Source organism: Acartia tonsa, chromosome 4, assembly GCF_053477335.1.
Source record: "Acartia tonsa isolate MP-2025a chromosome 4, ASM5347733v1, whole genome shotgun sequence".
Taxonomy (NCBI): Eukaryota; Metazoa; Arthropoda; class Copepoda; order Calanoida; family Acartiidae; genus Acartia; species Acartia tonsa.
Window position 1 is genome coordinate 41,968,658 of NC_137263.1, and position 21,909 is coordinate 41,990,566.

The 21,909-nt window shown below is 31.1% G+C and overlaps 1 protein-coding gene across 6 annotated transcripts in view; it reads right to left on the reverse strand.

The window, feature by feature from the left end:
• Positions 1-298: 298 nt before the first annotated feature.
• LOC145317255 (hexokinase-2-like) overlaps positions 299-21,909 on the reverse strand; it is a 34,704-nt gene continuing 13,093 nt past the window's right edge. For all 6 annotated transcript variants that reach the window (XM_080158250.1, XM_080158252.1, XM_080158251.1 and 3 more), the window contains exons 5-16: positions 21,526-21,584; positions 19,952-20,098; positions 19,519-19,654; positions 19,008-19,142; positions 18,419-18,519; positions 17,403-17,465; positions 4,787-4,907; positions 4,329-4,467; positions 3,865-4,024; positions 3,579-3,650; positions 3,109-3,228; positions 299-2,504 (exon numbers count right to left, since the gene is read on the reverse strand). In XM_080158250.1, coding sequence (XP_080014376.1) covers positions 2,345-2,504; positions 3,109-3,228; positions 3,579-3,650; positions 3,865-4,024; positions 4,329-4,467; positions 4,787-4,907; positions 17,403-17,465; positions 18,419-18,519; positions 19,008-19,142; positions 19,519-19,654; positions 19,952-20,098; positions 21,526-21,584 — 1,413 coding nt within the window. In that variant the 3' untranslated portion in view covers positions 299-2,344. The remainder of the gene's footprint in view (positions 2,505-3,108; positions 3,229-3,578; positions 3,651-3,864; positions 4,025-4,328; positions 4,468-4,786; positions 4,908-17,402; positions 17,466-18,418; positions 18,520-19,007; positions 19,143-19,518; positions 19,655-19,951; positions 20,099-21,525; positions 21,585-21,909) is intronic.

Below are 21,909 nucleotides of genomic sequence, written 5' to 3' on the forward strand. Positions count from 1 at the left end.
TAACCTAAAGAGTAGCGAAGTAAAATCAGTTTATTTTAAGTATTTTTTGCCTTTTTGAGAGAAATAATATTTGTTAATATCAAAACAGATTGGAATGTTAGTAAACCCGATTACAGCACGACTAACTCTTACTTATAGAGTAGCTTTGTTATTAAAAACTCTTGTTTAATCAAAATTTGAGAATCTCACATAATTGTTTGTGAGCTAAATATATTGTTTAATTATAAAATATTACAAAATTGTTACTTTCTATCATGTAATCAAATTTTAAATAAATAAACTATTCAGATAAAAAATATTATTGTTTTAAATTATTTATTTCACCTATTCAAAATAAATATTATAATCATTTTAACTTTCATATTTTTGATATGGATTTTATAACATAAGTTTTGAGTGGAATTAAAATAAATTTAAGATTTTACTAAATGCTATTAAATGACTAAAAATGAAATAAAAATATATTTTCTTAGAGCAGTAAATTAAAAAAATCAGAAAGATTTTCTATTTGTATTAGGTATATAAAGACTATTTTTATTTAATTTTAACATTACTTGAATCTTTTGTAACATTAATCCAACCATAAAATCTTACTTTTACTTTATAAAATTGAGCACTTCTTGATGTAATAAAAGCAAGATTTTATTTTCAAAATTATTTAACAATTTTAACTAAACAAAATAACTACGAATAAAAGTATTTTAAACGTCTAGCTGCCATTAAACTAACATTTGTATAAAAATATTATATTTGAACTAACAAACTAGACGTCTAAAAACACCTTTTCATGATAAATTTAACAATTAAACGACTAAACAAACAAGTTGGGTGAAAACAAGTGATTATGAAATTATGAAAACAAATATTAACAATAACAGCTAAAATATTTCCAGAACTAAATTTGTAGAAATTTCCTTTTTACTGTTTAATTTCATATTACAAAATGTATGGTCCTAGGTTGGATTAGATAAATTTCTAAAATTTAAAATACCTCTCGTATACATTGAAATGAAATAGGTAAACCTAAATAAATAAACCTTTGACAACAGATCTATAGTATAGATGTATATACAAACAACTACCTCCCTTCCTATTTCAATGACCCTTTTCGTCTGCTTCTAAATTATTTTCTGCTACTTAGCTGTGTTAATAAAAGCGATACTATTGGTTGATTTTCAATGACCTAATAGAAAGGTTGCCCAAGGTTGATGCGATGGGGAGATACAGTTATTTAACCCTTTCTCCCTCTAGTGTTTTACTCTAATGCCTTGACACATACCAAGTTAAAATCAACAAATGTTTTGCTAAAGTTAAAGTAACAATAAAAATCCAAATAGGCCGAGTTTTGCGGGAGAGGGGTGTATAAAAACCCTCCGGATAAAATTAAATGGGAAGTCCCAAAAGTCGAGAACCCCTGGCAAATTTACATACATTCAAAGTACATAATTATACAGTACAAAAAGTATTATTATTCAGTAAAATTTTAGAAATGAAATGAAGAATATTTTACATACAGGCATTTTATGAATCATTGAGTAAAATAGTTATAGATACTTTCCTATTCCAGAGCATATTGCGAATTATTATCAAAAGTGCACTAAAATTTTTTTTTGCATACAATTTTTCAATTATTTGTTTAATATTTATTACATGACATAACTTATTTAAATTTAATAACAAAATATGAGGATGAATTTTTTTATAAATTCAAATGTTATGCAATTTATTTTATTAACATTTTTGTTTTGCATTTTTTCTCATCAAATATTGTAAATTACAAATTACAATTAAGATCTAATACTTTAAAAGTCAATAGTATGTTTAATGCAAACTATAAAACAAAAAATATTTTATGATTTTTAACAATATCATCTAATTTAAAATAACTACATACATGTTTAATAACTTTTATGTGAGGCTAGCTAAAGGTGTTCTACAAATTAAAAAAGTACTAATTTTTGGATGCTTTTATATATTTTAGTAAAAAGAATTGGGTTTTGATGTTATTAAATTGAACTTAAAAGCAAATGTAATTTACATTTATTAAATGTTAACAAGGTATTTAAATGTTTTATTTTTTCCTTAGTTCCTTTAAAATTTATTTTCACTTTATTCAATATACAGAGATTGGTCTAATTTAGATTTTCTAGTTTTAAGATTATCATGTATTTTAAATAAAAATCTACAAAGACTTGAATTATTAGATGATAGATCTTTAAAATTGTTTTTTTCCTCTTTTAAAAATATGTAAAAAATTGAAATTAAAACCTATCTTTAACACAAATTTAAAGTTATTTTTGACAACCAATCTCTGTCATGTCTTGATTTGACAAAAACAAAATTCCTATTGAGTAGAGCCGTTTTTGCCCCGCTTTAGGACGGCGGCGACAAGGGCAGCACCACGGCCGGAACCGTCTTCTGACAAGAGCAAGTCAAACTTGTAGTTGACCCCCATCATCTGGGAGATACGGCTCTGCATCACGTTCTTGAAGTGAGGGTGGAATCTGAAAAAAAAGAGAAAATTTTGTAAAAATCAACAAATTTTGTCCTATAATTACTGAGCAAAGTGGTAAATTTGAGAAAATCAAGAGTATAAGGAATACTATAAGTATTATAGAATTACTTGTTAATTTTAGTTTTCAAATGGGTAAGCATAATTTTAGTAGCAAACTTATATTCTGTAAAATGTATGGAAATTGTAAATTAGATGGAGCCAAAAATTCATTAAGGTGACTGAAAATGAAACAACTGCCGTACTAAATAAGGCCAGGATAATTTAATATTTGTGTAGCTTTCACATGAGTTGTGGGTCAGCTTGAAATGTATCTGTGATGTATCCAGTTGTGCGCGAATCTTATCAATCTAACTATTGGCCTGAACGTCATATAATGCAAACGACCAATGACAGGCCAGTATACATTTTACCATTGGCCAATAACAATTTATACCAGCTTATCAATGAACATTTGTATTGTATGACATAATTTTTTGTTAATCGCCATAAACTGCTTCAACTTCAGAGAATCAGGGCTACTACTACTAACACAACAACATTAATATTAAAATTAGATTTTTTCTGGTAACTACACATAAAAGTATGAAACTAACCTGAATAGTGAACCATCAATAGCAATGGTGACATCCTTGTAGTCCATCTTCTTGAGGAGAGCGGTGATGCCCGCACTGGCCATCATACTCGCACGTCGGGATACTGACTCACATACATATCTGAAAATTTATCCTATTATATAAAGTAGTAAGTTTTTTTGTCTGAAGCTTAGGATTTCAATAAGTTGTGAGTATTTCTTTTTAGGAAAGCTTTATATAGGTCCTTACTAGGGTTTAGGCTATTTTTCTGCCCACTACTAACCCCTTTGAACAAAGAGCCCCTAGATGCAAGGGGCGCAGCAACTAGTTATAATATAAAATAAGATGAAATAGTTTTCAATAGGTTTCAAGCATCTGTAAAGTTACTGTAACAACGTCAACACAAAGAAACGAACAAACAGCCTGGCAAAGTGAGATTTATTTGAAACTGAATTCATCTATACCGAGGATATTGTAAGACAATTCAATACCTGAGTGCTGAGCAGTCATCATCTGGAATATCATCCGGGTCCATTCCCAGTTCTTCCAGAGCTTGTCGGGTCCTGAACAAAAATGAAAGTATTTAGAAATTATAATTAGGTCAGAGTATTGTAATAATACTTTTAGAATTTTGCGCTGTTCATTTTACAGAAAAATGTACTTCAACTTCCAGGAGTTTTGCTAAAATATGTCACCAAAAGTTTTAAAAATTGACTTCTTGTATTTCAAAACTTTTTTTTGTGGAATGGCTGTTCTGTAACTTTCAATCTCTAATACCTGGAGTATTCTCCAACTGGATCAGACTCGATATCGCTGGCAAACCTCGTGTAGAAGCTGCCTCGCTCCAGGATCCTCTCTCTGTTGGCGCCAACGAAGATGAGGTCGTCCTTCATGAGGTCCACCAGGACCTGGCGGATCAGCTCACCCATGTACATACCTGTAAAGTTTAAGGTACTTTAAAAGAATAATAAATTTGGGTGCTTTCTCACAAAGCTCACTAAACCCTATCCTCCATATATTTGCAATAAATTAATTTTTTTCCCTGCCTAACTCACCCCTGCGTGGACTATTTCTGCAGTGCCTTCATAAAAGAAACCACAACCTTCCCCTTATTTTCAGTTTTGTTTCAAAATATAGAGATGCGGGGGGGGGCTCTCGTTGCTCAATAAGGCACAATAAAGAAAAACGCCTAAATTTGTAATATAAAGAGCTGTAAGAATTTTAGATACTTTTCTGCTTACCACTTATCATTTTCTCGAATATTTGTTTGCCGGGGTTGACCGACATATCGTCGACAGCCTTGTCCCACTTTGTCCTGATGAAGTCGAGCTCCCCGTTGTCACCAAATGCTCCCCACTCTGTGTTGATGACCATGTGCTCCTGTGAAAAAAAGAGTATTAAGATCTTACAATAAAATATATTAAAAAGAATTTCTGTGAACATCGGAAGAGATTCCCTACTCCAAAGTTATTTTCAGGGAAAAGATAATGACAATAACTCTTTGTACTCCACCAAAGATAATTATAAAAAGCTACCTCTTCTGTATATTAGAATTATTTGTTGAAAAGTTTGGAGACTTCAAGGTTAAGCTAACCAATAAAGATTTAATTAAGGTACCCAAAATGGGACAAGAGTTTTGTAATACTTTGGGTACCAGTGTAATTTACAATTCAATTTTATTATATCCTTTTAAGATTACCTGTCCAGGGAAATCATCTTGATTCAGGGTTTCAATATTCTTAATATCTTCCAGGTAGCAGGCATTTGTTCCTGTACCAAGAATCAGTCCAATCCTACATCTACTATCCTTCCAGGCACAACTAAATAGTTAATAATTAATCCTCCAGGTGGCAGCACTAGTTCCTGTACCAAGAATAGTACTATCCTACATCTACTATCCTTCCAGGCACAACTAAATAGTTAATAATTACTCTAGGTGGCAGCACTAGTTCCTGTACCAAGAATCAGACCAATCCTACATCTCCCAGCCAGAAAGTAGCGTCACTATCGCGCTACTATTTTTTTTATTTATAAATTAATTTATTTCGATATAATTACAAATAACATGAAATAAACTATAATATTTATGGATTTTTTTTTTATAATAAAATACAGTAAAATATTTCGCATTAATGAAACAATATGTATAATATTTTGTTTGTATTAATAGTTCAAATTTTATTTCATTGAAAAAAAAAAACATTTTTAGGTTTGAAAGTAAGTAATATTATCTTTATATTGTAAAAGAAAATTCAAAAATTCAGATGCAATGTTGCTATATGAAGAAGTTTTTTCTAAAATTTTTATGGAAAATTGGGCAACAAAAAGAGTTTGAGAGTAGCAATTATTAACAGTCCATTTTTTTATAGCTTCGTCCTTGCTAGATTTCAATGCTCTGTCTTTGGCTACTAAAATGATTGTTGAAATTTGAAGAAAATCTTTATCATTGAATTGAGGATAAATGATGTTAAAAAGGAAAAAGTTTTCTTTTAAAAAAATGAATTCTGGATTCCCATCATTATATTTTTGGTCTAGAAATAGTGCCAATGCATGAATAAAGTACTTAGCAAAATAGCAATAAAAAATCCCATGTTCGGTTGTTGAATCTACATTGCATTTAGGACAAATTGCATTGTCAAGTAAGCCAAAATGCATTAACTTTTTTCTGCTTACAAGAGTTCTATTAAGCTGTTCTACTAAGAAAGATTTATAATACAAAATTAAAGGTAATGACATTACTTTTTTAAAACTGTTTTCAAAACTTTCAATATCTGGAAAATAAAGACCATCTCTTTTCCTTGTTTTAATACTTGGGGCATGTTGATCGTACTTTTCTCTCTGCAACCATTTAAAATGCAATGATAAAATGGAAGGCTTAAAATCATTAACATTTATAAGAGGTAATCTTATCTTACTTAATTTCTTTTGGTCAATTGTATCTAGGCATAATATATTTTGTTTACTACTTATTACTTCTACATAAGATTGAAGTTTTTTAACTAATCTACTATCTTGTATTAAAGTATGAATGTCAGAACGAATAGTCGGTAAAAGCATAATTCTATCTCCTATTATTCTGTGTTCAAGTAAATCTAACAAAGTTACAAGTGAGTTATCTGCTAAAATTTGTATCTGATTTTTTGTAAACCTCTTTGCCCAAAAAGAAGAAACAATTAATGTTTTAAGCATTGTGTTTTTGTTTAATTCTAGATTTTTCAAAAATTGTACTGTTTTGTCAAAGTATATTTTGGTTGATCCTGGGTATAGGAGTTTTAAAAATTTGCGATTTTTTTGTAGTGACTTTACACCAAAATTGTTTAGTAAAAAATTGATGTCAACTTTGTAAAATTTGAGTAGTATACCCAGGGAAGAAGAGGGATATAGACGGGCATGGTTTAGGAGATGTAGTAGGCTTGGCATAAAAATTGAGATGCTTTGACTTTCGGGTTTTAAGATCTTTAAACCACCCTGCCAAAGATTAAGCTCAATTTGTTTAGATGCAACCTTGTATCTGTAACTTATTCCTTCATTCGATTTAGATGACCACAAGAATTTAGACATAACTTTCCATAGTTTTTTAGTTTGAGTACTATTAGGTGAGTAGACACGAAAAATATGAAAACACATGGAATTTAAAAGTGACATGCAAAGGTTTCTACGTTTTATTATACTATAGTTACTAAATAGTGGATACTGTTTTGCCTTCCTATCTAGTTTTTGGATAAGTTCATCATAAGTTAGTTTTGCTCCTTGTGTCATATCAAAAGAAATAATTATACCAAGGTGTTTAAAATAAGGTTGAACTTTTCCAATTATATCTAGGTTAGCAGGTTCAATACCATTAATTAATATCTTAGTTTTGGTGAAGTTTACTTTTAATCCAGTTGTTTCTTCTAATTTTGAAAGCAAGTTAAAAACTTTTTCAACATCTGTGTTATTTTTGAAGCAATAAAATTTCCAAGAATCATCTGCAAAAGCTGCTGCAGGTATAATTTTTGAATTTACATGCAAAGAAATGGCTTTAAATAATTTACTGTCAAGGCATGACATAAAAATATGATGAACAATATCATACAAAGTTGCAGCTGAGGGACCACCTTGAGGGGTCCCTAAAATGATATCAATAAACTCAGACACACATTTGTTAGCAATTGCTCTAAATCTACCCTTAGAAATTAAATTAATCCATGCATCAGCAAAGTTTCCACTAGGAAAGATATGCTTAAGTATTCTATGAAGCACTTCTGGTAAAACACGGTCAAAAGCACGTTGAATGTCAAATGAAACTAATTGTGCATTTATTTCATGTTTTTTGATGTAGTTCATAGTAGCAGTCATTGAAACGCTTGCTGTGTGCATATGTCTTCCTGGTATAAAACCATGTTGATCAGGATGTACTATTTGGTCTAAATAGGGTTTAACTTTACAATTTAATGATTTAGAAGAAATCTTATACATAGTTTCCATCATGCAAATACCTCTCAGATTTTTGGCCAGTTTTGGATCAGATCCTTTTTTGTTGATAAAAACTATGTTGCGATCTTTTATACTTGAGAAAGGTGATTTATCAATGTCAATACAATGAATGTGATTAAAGGCTCTAGTTGAAAAGTTAGGGACAAAATTAAAAAGAAATTCATAAAGAATTTTTGGTTCAGTGGAGATTCCTGGACAGCTATTGTTTGACATTGATTTTATCACATCTCTATACTCTTTAGTTGTACATAGAGGAGAAGAAAGTTTTGTTATTTTGGGGTAAATTTCATCTAAGCTAATGTCAAATTCTGTTAATAATGTATCTAAAGAAGAGATAGGAACATTAGAAGGTGCAACTATGTCTGCATGCATTTTACTTAAATGTTTTACAATGGTTAATGGATCATTTGTTAGTACATTATCAATAATTAAGTTATGCTCATTTTTAGTTTTTCTACGACAATGACTGAAGGTATAAGAGTTATTATTGCCATCTAATATCAAACCTCTTAAGAAAGCAGTTTCTGCTCTTATAAAGGATAAGTTTCTAAAAAATTCTTGCTGTTGGCTAATCAAAATTTTGATTTCATCAATTTTTTTAAGGTTTTTATATTTATCTAGATCTGCATAGAGCTTTGAAATTTCTTTGTCAAAATCTTGTGTTTTGTTAAAAGAATTAAACTTCAGTTTTGAGAAAAATTTATCATGATGTATTTTTAGGTGTTTAAGTAAAGCAAAAAGCACTGATAAATCTTTATATTCTGGTTTGTTAAATGAGAAATCTATGTCTACATTTTCTTTATTTTCAGAGTAAAATTCGAATTCTTTTCTTGTACTTTCATCTGCATTGTCAAATAGAAAAATAGCTGTTTCTTTTTTCATAAGCTCTATGAAATCAGGGATTTTAAAAAGATGTTTTTGCCAGCTGGGGGGGTTATAGACATACTTTTTTTGTACACCAACAGTAAGAGTTTTATGATCAGAGAAGGAGTTATATTTAAAGCTTAAATGATTGAGGTTAGTATTGTTAGAAAAGCAGTAATCAATAACAGACATGCTTGTAGATCTTTCCCCCCTCCCCCTCCACGTGCAATCAGTTTGCATGTTCAGTTTTTTAGCAACATCAAATAAATTGTATTTATCTACAAAGTTTAGTAAGGCACGTGCTTTAGTTCTATGCTCTGGTCTACTAAAACTAATATTCATATCACCTATAAGTGTAAAATTGGTAATATTTCTTTTTAAAAGAAAATTGTCTATTTTTCTTAGGATTTGAATTGTAGATTCTGTATCACAAGGCAAATAAACAGTAATAATTTCGAATTCAGATCCTTTAGAAATAACTTTAGCATACATAGCATGAGCAGAAGATATGACTTGAATATTTGTTTTATCAAAAGATATACTTTTGTCACAAAACATGAAAATCCCTGCCTTTGGTTTAGGTGAACATGTTTCGCCCACATAGTCCATATTTGGAGGAAGTTTTAATTGTTTGTGATCAGCATCTAATTTAGTCTCTAAACATATGTATAAAGATGGAATATATTTAGCACTAGATACTAGTTCTCTAATTTTGGGAGGAACGCCTTTCATTTTATTTTTGCTCCTTGAATGAATGCCTAACCCCATAACATTAGCACAAACAATGTTAAAATTTGCCATAATTTCTTATTGAGAGATATGGCGCCCTCAAAATCTATCGTATATAGACCCTTAGTTCAATTTACTATAAAGAATAGAGAAGCCTTGAACTGTGGCAAGTAGTGTGAATATGATAATACCAAAGCCCAAATATCGGACTATAATACACAAGTTTAGTATAATGTAAATAAAAGAAACAATATTGTGTTCATACAAAACAGGAACAGTGCGATAATAAACATTACAAAATTAAATTTGAGATTTTTAGTAATATTTACTTCTTAGTAGATGATACATTCTTTGCCTTTTGTGTTTTGTATGAACACTTTAATGACACATCAATAGGATTAAAAAATCAAATAACACAAGGATGACAACATCCATAGAAGCGAAGTTCAGAAATGAATGAACAAACGAATATTAACACTTGTGGAAAGTCGGAACTGCAAATATTAAGTCTATACAAAATTGTAAGTGAATTTGTTGCAAAACTGATCAGATACATAATACTGTATAAGGACATACTGACGTTTTTTTTTAAGACTTGATTATTGAGATGCTTTACTTATAAATTGTGCCTTTCTGTAATAGGAATCAGTATTAAAAATTGATGAATAGGTTAATTTTAGCATACAAAATTTGTTATCAAAAAATAAAAAAAAATCAGTGTTTTAAATGGACCTACGGACTTTCTGGTAGTGATTATAGAGTTGCTACGATTTCTAAGTCGTACCTAACTGTTATAGTTGTCAGCGTGCAATGTTTCGAATAGACATGACAATTCTAATCTGTTTGAATTTATGAACATACGGACGGACGGACAGACCCTAATTATAGAAATCTTCGCCTTTTAAAAAAACTAATAGCAGGATAATAATTTGTTGTATAGCAAAGCTTTATCAAGAAAAACGTTAAATAGATTTATCTAACATTTTTATCAATTTAACTTATTTAAACAGAAAATAAAGATTTTGTTGTGAATCATGAGAAGAAAAATAAGGACAGATCAATTTCCATTAGTTGTATTTTTTAATATTATTTTAATTGAACGAATTAAGTGAATTTTAGAGTAGCTTTACTTTTTAGGAGTATATTCTTGTTGGAGGCAATAATTCTGTAAGCTGGGCTGGAGCAGGGGGTGTGCCGATCTGGGATGGAGAGACTGCAAAGGGTATGACAGGACATAGCATAGGGGGCACAATGAGGGTTATTTGGTTGTGTATAATTGAGGTCAGATTTGTGGTTGGTGTTACAGGGAGGTTGTCTGACGCATGATTTTGTGGTATTGAGGTTGAATAATCATGCATATCTGTACCCTCCGACCTGTAACTCTGTTCTGGTGTGCAGGAACCTGAAAAGGAAGGCCTAATGCCCTTAGAAAAGGGTGTAGTAGGCCTAGAATCATGAGGTTTGTGTGTTGGTGGTGAGGGTTGTCTGTCTGCGTCGGGCTGTTCATTCTCGTTCTTATCTCCAACATAGGGCGGAGGTGGCATTATATCATCCTTGTTGTATGGCAGATTTTGCTTTTTTTTATGCCTCCTTCTACGCCTCTTTGATTGGATAGGAGTACTTAATATATATTCTGTACTCTCAATCGATGTTGACTGTGATAGTTCCAACACATGATTTCTGACAATATTTTCCAGCTGGAAAAAATATTCAGATTTGAATTCTGTGTCGTATAGAGGAATTACAAACCCACTCATATATAGTTCTACGCATTTTGCGTCAGAAAAACTAGTATATTTGCTGTTTGAGGCAAGTTTAACCGAGTAAAGGGGCCCTAACTTTTCGTCAAATTTTGTACAAACAAAATTATTTAGACTATATGACGAGATTTGCCCTTCCTGTTTGAGCCTACTCAAAATGACTGAAAGACATTTCACTTGGTGTCTTAAAATTGGGTAACTGTTTAAGCAGTATAGTATAGGAGGTGCATTACTGCCTAAATTGTGCTTTGCTATAGCAACTCCAGCTTTTCGGCATTCAGGGTTGTAAAAATAGATGTTAGCAGCATTAGATTTAGTTTTTATCACTGATTTCACTAATCTAGGTCCACCAAAGGCGTAGCCAATAGAGGTGATGCTAGTGTTTTTAAAAGATTTTAGGCTAGGTATGTGTGCTGAGCTGGCTACATCAAATAAGAATGGAGTTAGAGTGTCACTATCAAGTGTTACAGGTTCTGAGGGAAGATCAAATATTATATTAAATAATTTGGCTGTCAAATTAAACTCGGTTTCTTGCTCTATAATGATATTTCTGAGTTGTGTATTTTCAAGCTTTAAGTCTTCAAGCTCTTCAGACAAATTATTCGACATGTTTTGTGTTGATTTGTTAGGGATCCCTCCCTGCTTGTATAACGGTAAATGTGAGGGGGAAGGCGGCGGTGACGCGTAAGACGTAGGAGGGGGTGGGGGTGTGTGGGGGAATATGAAGATGACCCACACGGAAAGGTCACACAATATGATATTTCAAGCTAAGTTTTTAACTGTTAACTTATAAATGAATTTGAGTTTTTTGTCCTAAAAATAACACTTTTTTACTTATGTTTTTAAAACATTATTGTTAACTAGTTAGTTTTTGTAACTTGATTTTCACATATGGTCATCTCTTGGAATTTCAAGTGCAGTATAGGCCTAAAATGGGCTCTGGGAGGTGAGTGGTGTCACAAATATATTATCATGTCTTTACAGGCTGAAAGACAAATTCACACTGTATCGCGCTACTATAGCGCACGATATTGTGTAGCAATCGAGTACGAGTTCTTACGATATCGCTAAATAGTCGTCCAATGCACATCGACGAAATGTTACGATAAATGGTCGAAAAGGTACTTAGAGCTGCGCGATACACCCACGAAATCGTAAGCGATATCGTGCCAAAATCGTGAATAAAAAGTACATTTAAAAAATATTTAACATCATGTAGTTTTGTTTGTAAATATTGTATGTAAGTAAGAGGTTGCATAAAGAATCCATTACATACTGTGCATGCAGACAAAGAGAGAGTGAGAGACAGAGAGAGACATGGTGTAAAGAGAAACCATTCTCTGTGCCCTTCTACTTAATGTATACTCTCAAAAGTTTTCAATGTATTTTGATAAAGTGTTTTTATGTTTATCATAGTGAATGGCAATGATTTAAGGAATATTAAGACACACATTTAAAAATGTTGCCATTTAGAAAAAAAACTTTTTAAAAATACTTTTATTTGTAATATTAAACATAAACACATTATGACAATTATAGTTATCAGTTTTATATTTATTTTGTTTGACAACAGAAAAAATGCAATATATTTTTTGAAATAATGTGAACTTCTAGCGGCCAATTTATAAACTATATTTCTCACAGAATGATGTTGATTATATGTTGGTTGTGTGTCTGTTTGTAAGTGTGTGTTGACACACATAAAATGCTATTGTTTACGATATCTTAGGGAAATCGTGGTTGCCGCGATTTTTACTACAAAATCGAATTAATCCCTAGCGATTTTTTTCGATTTTTGCTATAAAATCTTAAATAAGATTTTGGCGATAATATACTACATATCGGATGCGAGTTTCCTTACGACGTTTCTAGCTGGGCTACTATCCTTCCAGGCACAACTAAATAGTTTATAATCAATCCTTAAAGTGGCAGCACTCGTACATGATCAAAATTAATTCTAATTTCTGCCGTGAATTGTTGAACTTCCAGACAAAGGTTTTGCAATTGATAGGTTTATCGTTTATTTGGAATTTCTTTCTGTATTACATCACCTTGGGCCTTTTGAAGGAAAAATGGGATCATGGCCTTTAGACCAAAAATTCAGTGTTCATTAATTAAGGTTAAAAAGCATTTTTAGCAACGCTTTATGATTAATTATGAAAAAAAAGGAAATATCACGTAAATTTTATATAATGAGATCATTATTCAAATTTAGTTTGTGTGTGAGCCATGATTTGTATGTGGAATTATGTAAGATTATTTGGTAGCTAGTACATTTCTGGCGAGACCTCTCTTTTTCTCTTCTTTTACACAGTGTTTCCATTCAATAGTCAAATATATTAAATTTTTAAAATTTGATATTTCACCTAATATTTAAGTAATTACTCTATAAGAGCTTGTGTCTGTCTGTCCTTGTGTCTGTCTGTCCTTCTGTCTGTCGGTAATACAATTATGGATTCAAAATGAAAAAAAACGTGTTTTTTTTACTTTTGGCTAATATATACAAAACAAATTAATTTTTCCCTGTAACGTTTCCTAATCTTCACGAAAAACATTCTTATAGTCTTTGATAAATGCAAGGTATACGTGTGGAAAAATATAAAATGAACCAATGTGATTACACAATATGTGATACCAGGGAAAGGGATAGTCAAAATAATTTGTTCCCCAAACTTTATAAAATGTTTGTTCTTATTTGCTTGTTTTTAATTTTGTTTTGATTACATTTTTTATGTTAGAGGTGGAGGGGAACAGCCCTCCTATTAAATTTTTTCAATAGAATATTTTTTGGTGGTCATATTTATAAGGTTGTCTTCTCTTGGGAGGGTGGTGGAACCCTCCCTCAACATAGTTACAAACCTTCCTAGGACCTTTATAAAGCTACATTGTAAAGGAGAACGATATCGGTCAAGCAATTATCGATATCCTTCGGTACAGACAGAGAGACAGACAGAGAGACACATACCTAGACATCCTGTTACATTTTAATAAGGCTATATGTTTAAAGTCGACGTAAACATATGCCTCTAGCCTCTAGGAACTTCGCCCTAATAAGGAAAAAGGGGAGTGGGGAGTTAGATAACATTTAATTTTTCCTGCTAAAAATGTTTTAATATAATAAATCTGGCAATTTTGTGTGATAACCTTTTTATTATATCTGAGAGTAACTTCAATAGGTACAAAATTTATTAAATATGTGGTTACATAAGATTAGAAAATAACAAAAATTTCCAGATGTTATTTCTAGAATGATAATCGATTTAAGCAAGAGAGCAACAGAATACGTGATGGTACAAACAGTTTAAAAGAAGTATGTCTACATCCATAAATGCAAAGCTCAGCAGATCATTTAAACGAATATTAACAAATCGTGTATCACAGTTCAAGGGTGACAATAGGCTGTTTATCACACTAATCCCCAGAGTTTTATAATAACTTTTTCTTATTCGTTGGCTTAACAACTTTGGGTAATTTTTATTAGTTGGATACTAAAGTTGAGTGTTCAAATGTTTGAACCACTAATTTTAATCTACAGAAAGGGTAATTTTGTGTATCTTTATAGGGGATTTACATCAATTTATCGGCAATTGTCTTATCCATTTAGATTCATGGTTCAGGGCAAATATTTATTAAAAATCTGTCGCAAAATTACTTGTATGTAAACGTACTTTTATTTGAAGATAGGATTATATAAATGATATAATATTGTAATCTGTATAATATTGTGCCTCGTCGTCCTAGAAAACACAACGATTTCCGTATTGTTACAGGAATCCTCATACAAACTCTGATAGCAAAGGGACGATTCTGATATGCCTAAATCAACTTAAAAGCTGTTATACGGAAAATAGCTTTTTTATTTCAAGTTACTATACATACTAACACAAAAATTTTACTGTACCTTTTATCATTATTAAAAAAATAAATCAATGGACAATTAAAATTATTATATGATAAGATTGTTAAAGAATAAATAAAGGACAATTATCTAAGCAAAAACAAGATAAAATATTCCCTAGAAAGTCAATTAATTATGGCAGATATTGATAATAAATTACAAAAAGTTACACCTTTGTTAGATCTCGCCTATTTTATGGTTTTCTATTTAGTAATTTTATTCATTAACAAGGATGGTTTTGTACATTTTACGAATCGATCGTTGATACGTTGTCTACACTATATGAGACTCTTGTGCAGGGTTAGGTCTCCTATTACAGACCAGGGGCTTGAGCAAAATGTCTCAAATTGATTCAGTTCAGACGAACATCCTTCTAGTTGACATTTTAATAGATTGGTATATTTTCTTTTTTAAAATCCCTGTAAAATATGTTGTATAAACACGTTAAACCTATTTCAAAGTCGATCAAAATTATTGGAAAAAATAAAAAAAATCGATAAAAAATCTTTAACTTATTTTTAGACCTAAACAAAGCGTTTTATATTACATTTCTGCAATTAAGAAATATAAAAAATTGCTAAACTAATAAAGATAAAACAAGAAAAGTTTTGTAATGAAAATGATATTCTTTAACCTCAAATAACAAATTAATTTATTAAGTATGAATTACTTTATTGCTTTTTTTCAGACAAGTGGCTTCGACGCAAAGGGAGGTGGGTGATGAGTACACCTTTCCCGATATTAAAAAAGAATAAAACCTTATTCTGGGAGGTATAAAAGGATTACGTTCTACAAGGATTGGTTACGTACTAAAATAGCCTTAAACCTGACCTAGACCAATATAAATCTCATTGGACATTGATCATACAGACGGACATCCTATTACTAGAGGATTATTTTGTGAAATTACACCTAGAATACAAGAAATACAGCTGTTCTGATGAGTATTTTTAAAGCTACGAAAAGCATCGAAAAAATACGTCAAATTGATTAGGGAAAGCAGACTTTTCAGACTCTACAAATCGCTTATTTAGAAATTTGAACATACGAATCCACTCGGCGTTATTATCAATGGTGAATTTTTTGAGCTTTTTAAAGAGTCAACAATGCTGATATTATAAATTTAAAACCAGACAACAAAGGTCATAGATAATAATACTATGATCAAAAAGGTTACACAAATTTCTTAGGATAAAGAATAAATAAAATATTGAGAGAGCTGATCATTTATAGAGATGCCACGCACTTAACTATTTAGGCTTTTAATAATTTCAGACAAAAACTGTAAATTGGCAGTCTTTTTATTTTTTAAAGAAAATCTCGTTCTAGCATTCTAATAAATAATTAAATTAATCAAAAAAGGTTAACAAATCTTAGTATTTTGGTATACCTAATTTTTGTAATTTAATATCCTTACATAATTATAACTGGATGTCTTTATGTCTGTCTGTCTGTGTGTTTGTACTGAAGGATCTTGCTAACCGCTGGACCCATATGGTTCTTCTACTTAGTAAAGATTTTCATAGAACTATGAAAGGTTTATAAGGTCGACACCCCCCCCCCTCCCCGAATACAAAACTTACGTCTAGTTTATATTTTTAAAAAAGTCAAAATAGAGAAATGGGCAATTTTGCCTAGGTATGTAGAGAGTTACAAGCTTTGCTTGTGTATTTTCTGATGTAACCTGTCTGGCGAGATTGTTTGTATGCATATTTTACGTAGTTTTGTCAAGCTCGTTTTTTCAGCAGGCACGCGTTGCTCTATAAGTGTTTGTGTTCTCTGTACTTTCTTTTGTCTGTGGAGTTGCTATTTTACAATTCTTTCTTCAGTTTAGATATATTTAAAATCTTTTTTTTTAAAATTAATTATTTCAATTTGCTCTGTCAATCTCTTTCTTTCTTTCTCTTTCACAGTTTTCTTTTTCTTTCCCGCAGTATATGCGTTGATGTTTAGAGTTAAACAGCTTCGCTTATATTGTCATATTCGTCCTAGTCCGTGTTAAGGAAAAGTTAACATTTTTGTAGCAAACTCTACAATATTTTGTAAGTAGGAAGCAGTGAATCTTTAAAAAGCTAATAATTTTACAATAAATTTAAAGTAATTTACATGAATTTTTTGGTAAAAACTCCATTTGATAGCTGATATTATTAATAATTAAATTTTATTTATTCACCTAACCAAAAAAAAAAACTCCTGTGCTTTGAACATTCGCACAGCCATTACAAATAAATCTTAATTTGCAAAATGATAATTTAATTTAAATAATCAAGGGTCATTTATATTGTATTTGAATAGAAAGTACTCTTGCCTCTAACTTTTCTGTAAGACAATTACCCCTTAACGTTTACTTAAAATTAACAAATACAGAAGGCATATGCTTTTTAGCTTTTGTCATTAAAAAATACTTTTTAATAGAAAAATATTGAAGAATAGAAATAAGTTTTTATCTCCATGTGCCATACCCCTGTACTTGGCAAATATAATATTCTTGTAGATACCATTCCCCTATCCCTGACATAAAATGATTCTCTTTCAATTGACATACCCCTGTACTTGTGGTAAAATGATGAATAATATTTCTTTTTTACCTCATAAGACATCCAGTTGTATCGTTGAGGATTGCACATACCTCAATTTTGACGTCACCTCGTCTGAAAGAAGAAAGTTTGTAGTGCAAAAATAAATTTTCAGATAATTAATTAGTAGATAAAACAGCTACAATTAAAAATTTCCATTTAACTTTTTAAAAAGTTGTCTACATATGCTACAATGGGGTTTTAGACATAATTTCAACGGATGCAAAAGTTAGAATTTTAAAGATAATCTGTATGGCCCTGATGGGAAATGGTATTAAGATAAAGGTAATACAATTAAAGAGTTGGTTGTCAGCAGGACGTCTGACCGCGTAAATATTTCATTAGCAAAATCTGTATTATAAACATTCCAAAATTAGAGATTACAATGTATCTTGTTTTCTGGAGGTTATCCAGGTTAGATTTGGATTATAAAAGCATAATTTGCTTTGTATTATTATCGACATAAAATTCAAACATTAATCATAACTACAAAATCTACCTTATAACAAAATTTTATTAGTGTAAGTGAGCCAAAACATATTAAATTTCTTAGGCTAACCTAGAAGTTAGGATCTCCTAAAAGTTATAAATTCCTTTATGTCTATATTAGGCAAATGAAACCCTAACTCCAAAGCTAGCCTAGGAATTTCATATGATTTGGATTAATATAATTTAAGTTGATACAATAACAGCAAAAAATGAATAATCATAACCTGGATAACATACAGAGGACGAAATACACCATAATTTACTATTTTGGAGTGTCTCTGAACCAAATCTTGCTAATCAAGTGTATGATTATACGGTTCAGACAACCACGATTGATCGACCCTTATCTGGAAGTTCTTTAATGTCCATGTTTATGAGTTGCGCCTGTTTTTAGGCCTAGGCATTCCTCTATCTCTAACTATTCATTTCCCCCGCCAGACCCAGCACTAGAACCATTTCTAATTTCTTTAGTTATTACGCGGTTGATATTCTAACCTATCATCTTCCCGACAATGAGTGGATGTCTCGAACAATTATACCTGGCAAGAGCATTCTGTAACTGTTCAACAACATCTGTTCCCTCTACACCCTCGCAGCTAAAACCCTTGGTCCATTTTACCAAGATGGCTTTTGCGAGACCCTAAATATAATCAGTGTATCCTTTTATATAAAGTAGTATGGTGGTTCCATTGTCTGAAGCTTAAGATTTAATCCGATAACTGCAGAACTAATTTAGTTCTTTAGGGTAGCATTACATTGCGGGATTGCTTTAGGCTATTTTGATTTTAGATTTAAGCCTTGCGATAGATTTGGGCAATTTCTCTGAATCCAATTTTACCTCTTTGAAGACAGAGTCCCTAGACTCTAGGTACGACATTGCTAGTATTTTTTTGTAGGAGTATAACTTACAGGATAAGAAAATCGACGACAAATTGATTTACCCTCCCAATAATGATCGATAAAATTACTCTTTCTGCAAAGTAAAATTCTTATTGGAAAAGTTTGGACCCTGAAAGTTTGTACAAACAAATCAAGATTCAATTAACGTCCCCACGGGACGGTTAGGTGAACTGGCAGACAAACTGAGGTATAGACTAGCTTTACTTGTAAAAGTAACTGATAATGAACCTGTTGCTCGAGAGGGAATGAGAATGTGAAGCCGAGTGGTAGAATTTCCTCCTGCAGGTTGCGGTCATGCACAAAGTTGGACAGGCACTCCGCAATGTGGTCAAACAACTCCAGTCCAGGTCCGGTCATTACACTCTAAAACACATAGTTTACCTTTACATTTGCTAGGTTTTAAACCATAAAATATTATTTTTCATTAAAAATGGTATTTAATATTTTCTTTAATTCGGATAAAAATTGTCGTCTTTTAAAAAGATAAAATTAAATGCAAATATTAATTGAAAGTATTTCAAAACCTTATTTATAAAAAAAATATTTAAAAAAACTTTTTTGAGACTACTGTTTTATGGATCTCTAGGGCCATACAAATGATGAAAAAGCATTAAAAGAAATTTATTTATTTGCAGAAAGGTAAAAACCATGTATTCATTTTTTTAAATAAAAAACGACAGCTAATATTAAACTAAACTGTCCTTATTTAACTTCTTGACTGAATCGTGCCTTGACCCACCTGAGGAATGGCATAGATCTTGCTGTCCATCATGAACTCCTTTGTCTCTGTGAGCTCCATGAAGATGACCCTGAAGTTTGTACCTCCGAGGTCGAGGGACAAGAACTTGCCAGTCTCGGATCCATCGGGCAGGTCTCTGAATATTTAGAATTTTCAAATAAGAAAAATCAATTAAAGTAAAGCTCGTGTAAATCCTTAAAGAACATACAATTCTTTAAAATCAAATTAAAGAAGGTTATGGGGATGGGGAAATATTTTAAAACTTGACTGGAAAAGCATTAAAGTATTTTGTGCCTGTTTTTGGGCCAAGGTAATCTTCCCATTCGAACATGGTATTAGAAAGTACCACTTAAACGTCTCTATAGTATGGCGTGGTGGGTCCAGACTTATCATTTTTTTGATTTTTTTTTTTGGTTTTTGAATTAATGTATACCTGACATAAGTTGGGAAGCACTTGACGCTGGCATCCTTGTGTGTGTCCTTCTTGAGGCCGGTCTTGATGGCCTCTCTCATCTGCTGCTCCACCACGTGGATGTGGTCGTTGTTCAACAACAAGTCCCTCACACAGTCCTCAATCAACCTTACAAGTATAAAACTTTAACCATGTGCGTTGCAAGCACAGGATTTTACGAGGGTTGGACTTCAGGGATTTATAGAAATAAGACAATGGCTGAAAAATTGATGAATATCCCCAATGATGATACACAAAATTAATATTTCTGTAGATTACAATTAGAGGTTGAAACGTTTGGACACTCAACTTAATAAACCAACCAATTAAAATTCAATAAAATTCCCCAAAGTTGTTGAGCCAACGAATGAGAAAACGTTATTATAAAACTTTGGGGACTAGTGTAATATACAGCCAAATTTCCCCTCTCTCCATGGGTGCACTCCCTGATGAAATATATTAGTAAATAGTAAATGTCTCTTTTTATTATTTTATTTGATTTACCTTCATGAAAAGTTTTTGGACAAAATATTTTTAAAATATATAATGAATGGAATTTTTTTTTATAAAAACAAAAATATTTACAAGTGTTTTCAGTTAAATGTAGGTTTATTAGTTTATTGTACGAAACTATATTAATTCAGCAGTTTTTAATCAATAATATACAAAATACATTTTCTAGTCAGGACTGTACTTTTTTCTCCAAACCAATAAAACGTTTTTTGATACCAAAGCGTTCAATTATTTAAAAAGTGATGAAATGAACCATATCTAAAAATTAAACGAGAATTACAGATGGGCAGACCTTGTGTTCAAGACGTTAAAATTTTCATAAACGACCAGATAATGATTTTTTTTCGTTGTTACATAAAACTATTAATTAAAAATGACATATTTGCAAAAAGTACTGGCAATGTGAGCCACAGTTACAAAAATTTTAAAAAATTAATTGAAATGTTTTTGTTAAGTTGTTTTGAATTCTTTTTATTAGCAAGTGTCAAAATATTCTTTTAATTACTTCATACGAATATTTTCTAATTAAAAACTATGCATAACCTCCCATTTTTTGCATATTAAAGCATACATTTTTTGGTAATCAAGAGTTGTAGCTTTTTTTGACAAGGCCACTTGAGGAAACTTCAAAGGGGGGAGAGGGGTGGTTGACAATCTACATTCATATAAGTTTTAAAAAGAAAGAATTATTTGGGTAGATATTTTCTAAGAGTGATTTCTCTTATGAGAGTGGATGTATCCTCCCTCAAAATAGTAATAAACCTTCTCTGTACCAAAGGTAGCTTCATTGTGATGGAGAAACATATCGATTGGGAAAATGCTAAATCATTCGATAAATGGACATCCTGCAGATTTTATATTTGGATAAATAAATTTCTGTAATTATACACTTTAAACCTGATTGAAATATCAAAATAGTTTCGACTGTAGCACTTAGAACTTAATTCATAGTAATTGGATAAAGAATTTAACTTGTTAAAAAACCTCAAATACAAAGTGAAATTTACAGACAGACATCTTGATACTCTATATATTGTGCTTACCGTCTACGCCTGGTTAGCAGATTTGGTTTGTAAGTTTCCAACACTTCTCGCATTAAGCCCTGAAAACAAAAATAATTGAAATTAATTAAATTATCTTTATTCAACATTCTCTAAATAAAAAAGGTATAAATAAAGGTGAAATATTTTCTTATGTCCATTCTATTCATGTATATCTTAACAAAGCCTCGGGCCAATAAAAAAGGGAATAAGCCAAAGATATTAGATGTTTTTTTTTACAATATTTTGCAATTTATTTTGAAAAACATATGACATGATGTTCGCAATGATGTTCGTTTTATTTTGCTAAAAAGACTAAGAGATATAGGGCGTCATTATCGTATTTAAAAAAGAATTCTCATGCTTTCCCAACTGATATATGATATA